Raw genomic sequence first — 13,246 nt, 5'->3', positions numbered from 1 at the left:
AGCCACTACTAAGCCTTTATATTTCGTGGGTCAGCACGGTATGCCAGAGCCTGTATTTTTGCATATCTTTGCCTGGCACAGCCTGTGGCATGGTGGACTGTCACATTTGCAAACCACCACGGCCCACTGTCGACCCTATATCTGCAGATATGTTAGTGAAAGTATTTGATCAAATAATGCAGAATTATCTGTTGGCATTTTAGCTTTGACTTTTCCCAGAAGCTCAAGCAAACTGTGTTTGGAAAGGTTTAAATTCTCGCAGGCTAACAGTCAACACTTTTTTCACCTACTTGTTCAATATTGCTTATCGAATCCGCTTTCTGATAGCAATTTATAGCTGAAAATTTAGAATAAACATTCAACTGAGGTTATTTTATAGTTTAAAGGCTTGACTTTGAACAAAATTTGAGGTTGAAAAAGGCAGAATAATGATATTAAATCCTGTTGTGGGCTTGCTTGGCATCAAAGTTAGGCAGCATTTTCAGAAAACAATGAAGACACTTTTTTTTTTTATTGTTTTGTTCAGCATTTTAAAACTCAACGCAACTTCAAGAATTCTTCTTTTATTATTGTGCCTGCCTGCCTCCATGTTCTCGTCAGCTATGAAGGGCAACAAGCCCAATTTTGGAACGAAAGCTTTACTGATCTATCACAAAAATTGTTAAATTCATATTCTAAAAAAGGTCGGATGGATAAAGATAATTACCAACTATTATCATATAATTGAGTAAATTAATAGTCTTCGTAAATAACTAAATCATCTAATCATATGATAATACATTAATTTATTTGTATACGTTAATATTTAGTCTTCGGAATCATAATATTACTCATATTTTAATCTTATATATAAGCATGCCTAAACTTGCAAAAATAAATATTAATTAAAGGCTAACTTAACTTACACTTTATTTGAAAAAAAAAAAAAAAAAGTGAAGTCTCCATCAATATGGATAATGCCTCACAATCAAAGGACACTTTAAAGGTCAAAATCAATATGCTTCATAGGCAGAATTTCAGTCTATTTCTTCTAAAGTTAAAATTAAATTGGGTATATAATTAAATATGATTATTTGGTTTGATAATTTTGTGTGTATATATATATAATATAGTATTTTTTACACTTTTTTTTAATATTAATAAAATAAAATTATCTGTATTAACTAGTATTTATTTATATCATTATTAATACACATAATTTTACTTTTTTATATTTGACATATGATCTCGGACCCAATTTATCAATAAAAGTTATGAGTAATTCATTTTAATTTTTATATGTCAATCTATTTTAATTCTTTTCCGCTCTAAAACATCGTATTATATACAAAATATTTGAAGAAAAGTATTTGATTATCCTAATATTTTCAAAACCATCAGTTAAACAATGACCATAATATTTACTGGGTTTTGATTATTGTTTGATTCGAAAGAGTTGAATTCAAATTGAAATTTCAATTCGTTAATTTCAAGTTTGGTTCAAAATGGTGTTTCACTGATATTGTTATACTGAACTTAGTTTGTCTTGTCGACAATTACTAATGTTACTCTTTAATTATTATGGATTTGAATCAAACTTAAATTGATTCTTATTTTAAAATTTACCCCAATTTGGCTACTACCGAATAAATTCGCAAAAACGAAATTCTCAAAATTTTCTATAAAAGCATTGTGCATGAAACTAGAAAAGTGGTGTAAAGGTGAAAAAATCAAATGAAAATGCGGTGAAGCCAAACTTTTAGAAGAATGGTAGTTGATTTAAGTAGTAATCAAACATTATCACATCAATTTCTTTCTTTTATATCCAATACAAGAGACTCTAGGGCTTGTCATTACTAAGCAACAAAAAATCAAAGAAGAAATTAATAGTAATAATAATTAAAGCTAATTGAATAAAATGAAAAACCCTAATCACATGAGCATGCCCTATTTGGGCAAATAGCCTTCCCACTATAATTAATCTCTAGGATTATGATATTTTCCAACTAAGATTAAATGATCAAAATTTCTAATCTTGGTTAGACATTAATTATGGTAGTGGGGTGAATCACATTTATGCCACATTGCCGACCAATTTGAGAAATATGGAAATGAAAGTACAAAATACTTTGGCAATATTTACATGGAGGAAAAAAAATTGTAATGAAAATACTAAACTTTAAAAGAAATAGATGACAGATAATTTATCTTAGTTTATAGTGGAAGCTACTTAAGCTCGTATTACAGTTAATCAATCTTAAACTTTGGTCTAAATTGATATCTCTCTAATATTACTGTATCAAAGTTTGTCTTATTATTAATTCTTTTTGTTTTCTAATGATTTTTTCCTTTTCTTTTTTGATGACTTTGACTCTTTCTTTATCTTTTTCAGTATTATTGTTTACATATTAAACAAGAAAAGGTCTATTTTAGGCAAATCCTTTTGGATTTGAGTGACACTTCATTTTTTTCCTTTAAGAAATTGGAATTCCATCAGTCTAAAATTAAAGGATATTATCTTGTAGATTATGTACTTTCGGTTTCTTTTTTCTCCTTTTCAATTAATTGTCTTAATGACCAATTTACTGAAGTCTATGGGCATTACCAAGATGGCGAGATCCATAAGAAACATTTTCAGGTTTAAAAAAATATTAACAAAAAAAAGATAAAGATTAATTTTGAATTATGATATCTGATCTTTTAGGAGTTCTATTGTTCAAATTTAGGACTTTTAAATTTAAGATGTTAATTTTAAATTTTACAACTTAAAATATGTCTTAACAATATTTAAGTTTACATTTGATTGAAACAATTTTTTTTTTTAATCATTCCCATGTATAGTGGAAAGTTCATACATATGTAATACTTAGAAGTGTTACTTTCTCGATTCAGATACATAAATGTACACTTGTTAAGATATTTTTAATATAAATTATTAAGTTTTATAAAGCTAGAAAAACAATCTGAGGTGAATGATTTTGATGGAGTTTTGGTTAGGGATTTTAATTGATGGAGAGGAAGAAGATAGAAATGCACAAGTGGGGTCATAATATTGTAGCTAGCCCTAATTAATTTGACAAGGCAAATATGGACTTATTTAATAAAAGGCAACAAAGTGGCATGGTGATTCAACAAAATAACATAAACCCAGATGGAGATGAGTCATGGATGATGATGACGACGAAGATGAAGAAGAAGATGAAGAAGTTTTGCTTAGGGAGGCAACTTTTTTAACTTTTAGTCACACTTATGAAACTTTGTATTATAAAGTCAAAAATGATCAAACCTTGTTTTGATAATAATATCTATGTTATTGTCATGGATTTTTAATTAATCTTTCAATTTTTTTCACATGTTGTATTTTTAAAAGTATTGGGGAGCAATATTATGTGTATCTATTTTTTTGTATATAATTTATATACACAGATTATATGTCATTATATAATTAGTTGATTTTAAAACATATATCATTATATGATAAAACAACATTCAATCATATGATGACACGTTATTTATATATATGAATTGCATACTAAAAATAGGTATACATAATTTTATTAATAACATATTAATTAGAATTTATTGATAGTATATATAATTTTATTGAAATTCTATTCATAATCCTAAGTACACTCAAAATTAAATGGTCGTATCAATACCTCCGGAATGAAAAAGCATAAAATATTGTTTGATAATCATTGATGTATTTAAAATTAAATGATATATAAAAAACTCTTGCAAAAAAAAAAAAAAACCCTCCTCCTTTTGGAGTTAAAAGATAAAACTAGACAAAAGTACATTATGATAGTTCAACAAGATCATAAAAAAATTATATTTATTGATGCGAAAATCTCATATTGAATAGGAATCAAAGGTTTTAAGTCAATTTAGATTTGTTGTCTCGTTTTTCTTGATGAGATATTTTTAAAAGTAAAACTGTGAGATCAATAAGATTCGCAATAAACAATACCTCATTATTTTATGTATGGATCAAAACTACATCAACAGTTTCTCCATCTATAAAAACAATGACAAATACTCTTGTCAAGTTTCCCACGTTCCTTAGTTGGAGGGTTAAGTTGATTCCAAAAACCTTACACTAGACATGAATAGGAGGGACATAAACAAAATTCAACCCATGAAATAAAAGGAGACATTGAATAAATACAAATAAAAGAAAATGACATGAAGAAAAAGTGTAAAAAGAAATAGAAAATAAAAAAAAAAGGAATATCTTTCGGCATTCCTTCGCAGATGTTGTCTTCTCACCAAACCAAAATGCCAAACAAATGCTACCAAACTTTTGTTACCTGTAAATTTGTAAAAGACATGCCCTCTCACACCATTTTTTCCCTCTTTTTTAATAAATTACAACACGTGATTGGATGTTGCTTATTAAATTTAATTTGTGTTAGATATTCATTATTTTTTATTAAATTTTAAAATATTATATATTTTCTTTTAAAGTTTTTTTTATACTATTATCATCATTAATCAATTCTCTCTTCCTCTCTATTATTCACTTTTTTGATGACTTTTTCTTATTTTTATTGTTGGATGCCTTTGTTTGATGACAAAGATGAAAAAAAATCATTTAAAAAGGAAAAAAAAAAAAAAGGAGAGAGTGAGAACCTGTTAGTAACAATATCAAAGAAAGAAAGGAGAAAAAAATATTTTAAAAAAATATAATATTTTAAAATTTAATTTAAGAAAAAATTTTATTAATTTTTTAAATTAAAAAAAAAGAGCATGTTAATTGATTATATTGAATTTAATCACCTATACATAAGCATTTGATTTTTCATTCATTAATGAATAGTGACGAGAAATGCAACAACCTTTGGGTTGGAAATTGGAATAAATCATCTGGCCTTAATATTATTATTAAAGATAAGGGAGAGGGCGGCAGAGAGGGAGATTGAGATTTAACGCTTGAAGAAAGAGAAAGTTGAGGGTTTTAATATTCAAATCTAATGAAATTGTCATCAGTATCAAGGAAGAAGAAGGATAAGAGCAGAAGAAGAAGAATTATTAATATTACTAAAAATAATATTAAAAATAATTAATATGGTCGTTGTGTTCGATATGCGAGCTGATTCCTGTAGAAAGGGAGCCTTCCCCTTAATTCTTCTTTTTCTTCTTTTAATCCTCATTTTGCCTCGCATTTAATTCATCTTCCTCTCTTTTATTAACCTTTTTTTTTTTTTTTATAACTTCTCTTACTGAGTGATTTGCCCCTCAATTCTTGAAACTTATTTAAGTTTCAAGTGGTTAGTTTCGCGTTTCTTGATTTGGGTTTGGTGGGTTTAGTTAAATTTGAAGTTGGTTTCTTTTTGATTTGGGATTGGTGGGCAATTTTATAAAACAGGGGGAAAATTTAGGGTTTGGTGGATGTTATTGTGATTGTGTTATGATTGAATCTGTATTTGGATGCATTATTGATGAATCTGGGATTGGTTAGGCGTTAAATGTTTGGATTTTGGGGGATTAGTTAGGGCTTTTTTTTTTTTTTTGGGTTGCTGTATGACAAATTTTTGTTGTTTTGTTCTTGATGTTGTTGCATGAGTTTGGTGTAAATACTTTGAGATTTGCGAATCTTTTTTCAGTTAATAGATTATGTGTTAATTTCTTCCTCCTTTGATAAATTTTGTGATTCTGGGAGGAATTTGATTTCATTTTACACCCATTTTTAGTTGAAGAAAAAGAAAGGAAATAAAAAGTCAGAAGCAATTGTAACACACCCAAATCACCCACTATTTTTGTTGTGGGATTTGTTATGTCAAACTTGAGTCAGGAAAAAAAATTGTAGATTTTTTGTTATTTTTTTGAAAAGAAAATGAAATACTCAATTTACAAGAAGAAACAGCAGCAGGACTAGAAGTTTGCATGAAAATTTGTTCGGTTTTTGTTGTTCTATGGGAATACCTGATAGTTCAATATTAGATCTGTTTCAGAAGGTTAGGTCTTGGATTTCTTGTGGTGGTAGTGATCCAACAAGTTTGTCTGGGAAATTTGAGATGCTCGATAGTCGTTGCAAAATGTGTTCTGAGTGTGATGCGAAGTTGAATGAATCTTGCAATGGATACCATTGCGAAAGTTGTGGCCGTTTTTTGTGTGGGAGGTGTAATCAGAGTACTGAGTCTAGAGAGAGTACTAAGGCTTGCCAGTTTTGTAATGGGATAAGTCTGAGGCATGGATGTGGGAGGAAGAACAGTGAGAAAGTGCATCCTTCTGTTTCAGCTCGCGAAAGCCCCGAGCCACTTTCGCCTAGTTTTTTTTCTGAGAAAAATGGTTACTCTGTGAATGGTGAATCGGTTCAGAGTGATCGACTTGCTCACTATCTTGAATTCCGGGATTGTGGATACTCTCCCCATGCAATGATTAGTGCTCAGCCTTCTCTGGCATCTGTTCAGCGTTCACCCAGCAGGTAAATCTCTATCAGATGGTTGTAATGGCTAATCGGTATGGATGCATGTGTATTCAAGACATCTGTATTTGTTGCTGAACATTCATTCTCTCGCCTTATTTGATAGTGATTGTGTTTTATTGATCCAGGAGTGATGGAGAAGAGATAGAGGGATGTGGGAAGCACTTTTTCAGCTCATCTAGTGAGTATTGTCATGATATTTCAGATATAGATGCGAATAATATTAGTGCTAGACATGAATTTTACAATTTTAAGTCATTGGGATCAAGTCCCGTTGACAGCCCCTCTAGGAATAATTTTACTCCATATAGAGGCAGGCATAGTGTACAGCAGGCACAAGAGGGAAGCCCATTGCCTCAGAATGATAGTCCCGTCCATCAAGAAAGTTTGGCTGTTTTAAAAAGGCCTGATAGAGGGTCTGGGGATCCAGAAAATACTGATGATTACTCTGCTGACCTATCAAATTTTCGATATCAAGACGGTAGATCACAGAAGCCATTGGATTTTGAAACTAATTGTCTTATCTGGTATCCCCCGCTACCTGATGATGAAAATGATGAGGTGGAAAGTAATTTCTTCTCCTATGATGATGACGATGATGATATTGGGGAATCAAGTGTAATGTTCTCATCCAGTAGTAGCCCTTCTAGCATGTTTCCTGCCAAGGACAAGCATAATGAAGATTATAAAAAACCTCTTAGAGCTGTGGTACAAGGGCATTTTAGGGCACTAGTTTCAGAGCTATTACGAGCTGAGGGTATCAAAGTGGGGAAAGAGGATACTACTGAGGACTGGCTTGGCATAGTCACAATGATAGCATGGCAGGCTGCTAATTTTGTGAAACCAGATACAAGCAGAGGAGGCAGTATGGATCCTGTTGATTATGTAAAGGTTAAATGTATAGCATCAGGAAACCCAAGTGCGAGGTAATCATGCTTAGTATTTTTGCAACATTACAGTTCTTTGTTTTCCAGACCCTTTGCTTGTGTACATTAAATGTCACCTTCCATTAACTGTAGTTCTTTTTCATGTATGCAGCACCCTTATTAAGGGGGTAGTTTGTACAAAAAATATAAAGCACAAGCGCATGACATCACAGTACAAAAATCCTAGATTGCTTATTTTAGGAGGAGCACTTGAATATCAGAGAGTTGCAAATCAGTTGGCTTCTTTTGATACATTAATGCAACAGGTTCTTTCTAGCATATGCTCTATTATACAAATAGGTGAAAATGTACCCTAACGAAGTTCTGAACCATTATTTTTAATCCTTTTTAAATAGGAGAATGATCATCTCAAGATGGTAATTTCAAAGATAGAGGCTCTTCGCCCGAATGTTTTGCTGGTGGAAAAAAGTGTGTCATCATTTGCACAAGAACTACTTTTGACAAAGGATATTTCATTAGTGCTCAATGTAAAGAAGCCATTGCTGGAGCGGGTAGCTCGGTGCACTGGTGCTCTGATTGGTCAATCAATTGATAATGTTTCAGCAACACAACTTGGGCACTGTGAACTGTTCCGGTTAGAAAAAGTATCTGAAGAACATGAGCCCACCAACCAGTTAAACAAAAAACCATCAAAAACATTGATGTATTTTGAAGGGTGTCCAAGGCGTTTAGCTTGCACGGTAGTGTTTCTGCCCAAGCCTATCATTTCTTTTGTTTGTTTTGAATCTTTGAATTTATGTGGTTCAATATCAGAATCTCTTTTGCATCATATACCATCTTTTCTACAAGTGTCCATTTTCTTTCATGCTTCGGAGTACAACTTGACTTGCTGGACTTCTTGTTCTACTCTCTTTCAATAGTACTTGTGTAGTATGTTTTCATTGTTTCTTTTTATAACTCTTGTTAAGGAAAATATGATCCAAATCTGTATATATATTGTGCTTTTGATTTTGCTATTTAATGTGAGTGTAAGATTTAATTGTTTGATGTAGAAAGATTTCAATCTGGTTTTCTAAGATCAGCTTGTTGGGGTTCATTTTGTAGGTCCTGCTGAGGGGTGCTTCTAGGGAAGAACTTAAGAAAGTTAAGCATGTTGTTCATTATGCAGTATTTGCAGCCTATCACTTATCCCTTGAGACTTCTTTCCTTGCTGACGAGGGTGCTTCTCTGCCTAAAATCAGACTAAATCACTCACTTATGATACCAGAGAGGATAATACCTGATAATTCCATTTCTGTTATCCCTAATTCTCAAGTTGTTAGTAATTGTCAGGCAGTAGCCAATGCATGTACCCAGGATGATGGATCTGTGAATCTCAATCTGGAGAATGGAGGATTGGAATCATTGTCTGGGCATTTTGATCCCAAGTATATTTGCTCTTCTATTTCCATGGATCATAGGTTTGATGATGCAACCTCTGAAGCATGCAATGATGATTTAGAACCTGATGACAGCCTAAATTTGCAATCCCTAAATCTATGCAATGATTTGAAGGAGGCCAGTGTCTGTTCCTTTGATGCTAGTAATCTTATACAACCGGAGTTGCAAGATATCATGGGTCAAGAGGAGGGGCAGCTTGGGGAGATTCATGAATTGACAAAATTTGATAAGGCTATGGAAGATGAACCATCCAGTGAGTACTTCTCAGCTGCTGACACTCACCAGAGTATATTGGTGTCTTTTTCAAGTCGTTGTGTGCTGAAAGGAACTGTATGTGAACGCTCTCGGCTCCTGCGCATTAAGTTCTATGGCTCTTTTGATAAGCCTCTGGGAAGATTCCTTCATGATGACCTGTTTGATGAGGTTGTTCATTTAAGGGTTCTTTGTTTAATCTTCTTTTGTATTATTCCTAATCTAATGAATTTACAAGATTCTTTTTTTGCCAGACTGCCTGTTGTCGAACATGTAATGAGTCAGCAGAAACCCATGTTATATGTTATACCCACCAGCAGGGAAATCTAACAATCAATGTTAAACACCTCTCCTCTGTAAAGCTACCCAGGAAACGGGATGGCAAGATATGGATGTGGCATCGATGCCTAAGGTGTGCTCATACAGATGGAGTCCCTCCAGCAACTCGTCGAGTGGTAATGTCAGATGCTGCCTGGGGACTTTCTTTTGGAAAGTTTTTAGAGCTTAGCTTTTCAAATCATGCTACTGCTAATCGTGTTGCAAGCTGTGGTCATTCCTTGCAAAGGGACTGCCTCCGATACTATGGGTAAAGTCTTCACAGCTTAAATATATCTTTTTATTTATTGATTTCCATGTTGGTGATCGCTGAAATGTGTTATTTGACAGGTTTGGGAGCATGATTGCATTCTTCCGTTATTCCCCTATTGATATTCTCTCTGTTTATTTACCCCCGTCAGTTCTTGAATTCAATGGCCATTCTCAACAGGAGTGGATAAGAAAAGAGGCAGAAAAGGTGATTTTATGAAATAAGGATTTTTGCATTCTTTCACTGCACTGATGCCAAAATCATAATTCAATTTATTAAAGACCTGCAGCAAATTTTGCATGCTTTCGGTGTTTTAACTTACCAGTTTATTTATCTCATCTTTTTCAACAGCTAATGGATAAGCTGGAAACTGTGTATGCTGAGATATCTGATGTACTGGAAGGCATGGAACAGAAAAGTAGTTTCACTGGATGTGGAACTGCAGATGCAGCCAGTTTAAAGAGCCGCATTGTGGAACTGAAGGATCAGATTAAAATGGAAAGGAATGATTACATGGTAAGCTTTCTCTGAAGTCTGAGTGTCAGTTTTGCTTTTAGAATATCAAAACTATTGCAAATTTTAGGTCCATGGTATCTTGGCAAGTGCATGCAGAGAATCAAATTTTCCTTTATGCTTTATATATTCAAATAATGAGTTTATTGTTTTAATTGGTCTCCATGTGAATAGGGTGTTCTACAACCGGTTATTATGGAGACTTCAGAACCATGCCAGACACCTGTAGACATACTTGAACTGAACCGTTTGAGACGTGCCCTTCTCATTGGTTCACATGCTTGGGATCTTCAACTTTGTTCGTTGAGCTCTCTTCTTAAGAAAGGTTCTATTGTCAAGGCGACTCCCCGGGATGCATCTTATGCCCAACTAAAAGAGTTGAGAAATGATTCATTGTGCAAGGATGGTAAAGTTGACAATAGGCATGAGGAAAATGTGTCTGGACCTTTAGAAGTACAGGAGTCTCCTGTAAATGATTCATTCTCAGAACAGAGGGAAACCATAGAACCTTTTGGTTCAGACATTTCTGTATTAAGCTCATCTCATCATAATAGAGAGGAGGATGTACATTCAGATGGTGAAATTGCATCCACTCTGTCTGAGAGAATAGATTCTGCATGGACAGGAACTGATCAATTAGCTCAGCCTCTACAAGTGTGTCAGAGAGATGGCCTCCAGGTTGGTTTTGTTGGGCAAATTAGAAAAGTCGATAATCCGTCTTTTGAAAGGCCAACTGCTCCGGTGAGAGTTCATTCTTTTGATTCTGCTTTGAGAATCAAGGAAAGAATCTTGAAAGGATTACCCCCTTCTTCATTGCATTTGTCATCACTTAGATCTTTCCATGCTTCTGGAGAATATAGGAGTATGGTCAGAGATCCGGTATCTAATATAATGAGGACTTGCTCCCAAATGTTACCTCTGGAGTCACAGAAGCTAAATTTGGTTCTCAGTTCAACACCCTCATTTATCTCCTCTGCTTCTCATGTGGCTGATGGGGCTCGGTTGCTGCTTCCCCATAGGGGCAATAATGATTTAGTTGTTGCTGTTTATGATAGTGATCCTGCCAGCATAATATCATATGCTCTCAGTTCGGAGGAGTATGAGAACTGTGTTGCTGATAAGTTGAATGAGCATGAAGGAGTGTGGAGTGCCAATGAGATCAATAAAGAAGGTTCTGAGGTTTCCACCTTTTCAGCCTGGCAGATGTCTGGCTCTTTGGATTTGGATTATATCCACCATGGAAGTTACGGATCTGAAGATGCTTCTATGAGTAACTTGTTTACAGATCCCAAGAAGTCTCCACACCTGACAATGTCTTTTGGGGATGAGTCTTCAATTGCTGGTGGTAAAGTGAAGTTCTCTGTCACTTGTTACTTTGCGAAGCAGTTTGACTCTCTTAGAAAGAAATGTTGTCCTGGTGAAGTGGATTTCGTGCGTTCCTTGAGCCGAAGTCAGAGATGGTGCGCACAAGGTGGAAAAAGCAATGTTTTTTTTGCAAAGTCATTGGATGAGAGATTCATTATAAAACAAGTCAAAAAGACGGAGTTGGATTCCTTTGTGGAATTTGCACCAGATTACTTCAAATATTTGACAAAATCTCTTAATTCACGAAGCCCAACTTGTCTGGCTAAAATTCTTGGCATCTATCAGGTTAGTTGTTACTTTTCATGTGTGTGCTGATGCATGGGTTATTGTGGGCACTGGGGTGAAACGTTGAAGAACTCCCATGGATTGTGATTCTTATTCAAATGTTTTGATTGCAGGTCTCTGTAAAACACCTGAAAGGTGGCAAGGAAATAAAAATGGACTTGATGGTAATGGAAAATCTCTTTTTCAGGAGAAGCATCTCAAAGGTCTATGACCTTAAGGGCTCTGCGAGATCGCGATACAATTCAGATACAACAGGCACAAACAAGGTACTTCTAGATATGAATCTCATGGAAAATCTGCGAACAGACCCAATATTTCTTGGAAGCAAGGCAAAGAGAAGCTTAGAGAGAGCCATTTGGAATGACACATCATTTTTGGCGGTGAGTTTTTCATTTGGCATCCTCATACATCATGAATATGGATCCCCTATCTTTCACTCTATACGTCCAGTTTTAGCCTAGATTTGAGTCAGATTGATTTTCAAGTCCTGAGCATTTAGTATTTTGTATGAATGCTCACCTTCTGTCTTACCATCGATGATTGTGCTTCTGCAGTCTGTTGATGTAATGGACTACTCATTGCTGGTTGGGGTGGATGAAGAGCGCAAGGACCTGGTTTTGGGGATCATCGATTTCATGAGACAGTATACGTGGGACAAACATTTGGAGACATGGGTTAAAGCTAGTGGGATTCTGGGTGGTCCGAACAATGTGTCTCCGACAATTATCTCTCCCAAACAATACAAAAAAAGGTTCCGGAAAGCGATGACGAGCTATTTTCTTACAGTGCCTGATCAATGGTATTCATGAAATTGCTGCATTCTTTTTTGGCACAGCAGCCATTTTTACAATAATGACAGGTAAAATAAGGGGAGGCAACTCCCTGCATACCAAATCCCCCCTTGTATTGTTTTTAGAATTAAAATCTTTTGCTGTGTGCAGAAGTGGCCCTAAAGAAAAGGCTTATACATGATGGAAATAATAGAAATTCCTTGTGAAGAGAGCTCTTTGTACAGCCTTTTTTATCCATGTGCAAAAAGGTTCCTTCACAACTTTAGTTTGTAATGTAAATCTCTTCTGTTTTTAACGCCTTTGATCGGGTTAAGACTTGGTCAGAGTTTGCAAAAATGGTTTAGAATGAGTACATATATTTTATTAAATTTGAAATATAACCCAGCTAAATAATCTTGATTACCTTCCTTTAATCATGAAATAGAAGCAGAACGACTAAAGTATTGCAAATCATCATTAATAATCTATCAAGAAAGAAAAGTGATGATTATTTATAACTTTTTTGTGAAAAGCAATCTCATTTGGCAGAACCCGACTGTCTAGTTGGTAATTCACGGAAAAACTAACCTAGCAACCCGTTCTTAGGCTCAACCACCTTAATACAGATAATATTAAAAAACGTTAGTGTGTACTCAATTTCAGTTGTAGGAGGGTGAAGTTGAGCTTGAGTATTTTGATTCGACATTGAGATTTCACATTGTAACCAATTCAATCCATATTG

At 34.2% G+C, this 13,246-nt stretch overlaps 1 protein-coding gene across 2 annotated transcripts; it reads left to right on the top strand.

Annotated features, from left to right (window-relative positions):
• The first annotated feature begins 4,823 nt into the window (after window positions 1-4,823).
• Window positions 4,824-12,893, top strand: LOC123215890 (putative 1-phosphatidylinositol-3-phosphate 5-kinase FAB1C). Of its 2 annotated transcripts, XM_044636171.1 has the most exons (12): window positions 6,265-6,406; window positions 6,535-6,587; window positions 6,676-7,332; window positions 7,445-7,598; window positions 7,689-8,033; window positions 8,398-9,156; window positions 9,240-9,571; window positions 9,652-9,778; window positions 9,923-10,087; window positions 10,259-11,734; window positions 11,848-12,114; window positions 12,289-12,893. In XM_044636171.1, exons 2-12 carry the CDS (start codon window positions 6,559-6,561, stop codon window positions 12,541-12,543), a joined length of 4,566 nt encoding a protein of 1,521 aa, XP_044492106.1. In that variant the 5' UTR covers window positions 6,265-6,406; window positions 6,535-6,558; the 3' UTR covers window positions 12,544-12,893. The 2 variants fall into 2 exon arrangements, with proteins under 2 accessions (XP_044492105.1, XP_044492106.1); XM_044636170.1 differs by having other exon boundaries at window positions 4,824-6,406; window positions 6,535-7,332.
• The last annotated feature ends 353 nt before the right edge of the window (window positions 12,894-13,246 follow it).

The sequence above is a fragment of the Mangifera indica genome, chromosome 5 (genome assembly GCF_011075055.1).
Source record: "Mangifera indica cultivar Alphonso chromosome 5, CATAS_Mindica_2.1, whole genome shotgun sequence".
Lineage (NCBI taxonomy): Eukaryota > Viridiplantae > Streptophyta > Magnoliopsida > Sapindales > Anacardiaceae > Mangifera > Mangifera indica.
This window is presented reverse-complemented; position numbering and strand designations above follow the sequence as displayed.

What these genes read in the sequence shown, in the direction of transcription:
- LOC123215890 (XM_044636170.1), top strand. Translation starts at nt 5,895, where the DNA reads ATGGGAATACCTGATAGTTCAATATTAGATCTGTTTCAGAAGGTTAGG. An exon ending in GTTCAGCGTTCACCCAGCAG is followed by an intron (nt 6,407 to 6,534) that starts GTAAATCTCTAT and finishes TTATTGATCCAG; the next exon opens with GAGTGATGGAGAAGAGATAG. An exon ending in CAAGGCGTTTAGCTTGCACG is followed by an intron (nt 8,034 to 8,397) that starts GTAGTGTTTCTG and finishes TTCATTTTGTAG; the next exon opens with GTCCTGCTGAGGGGTGCTTC.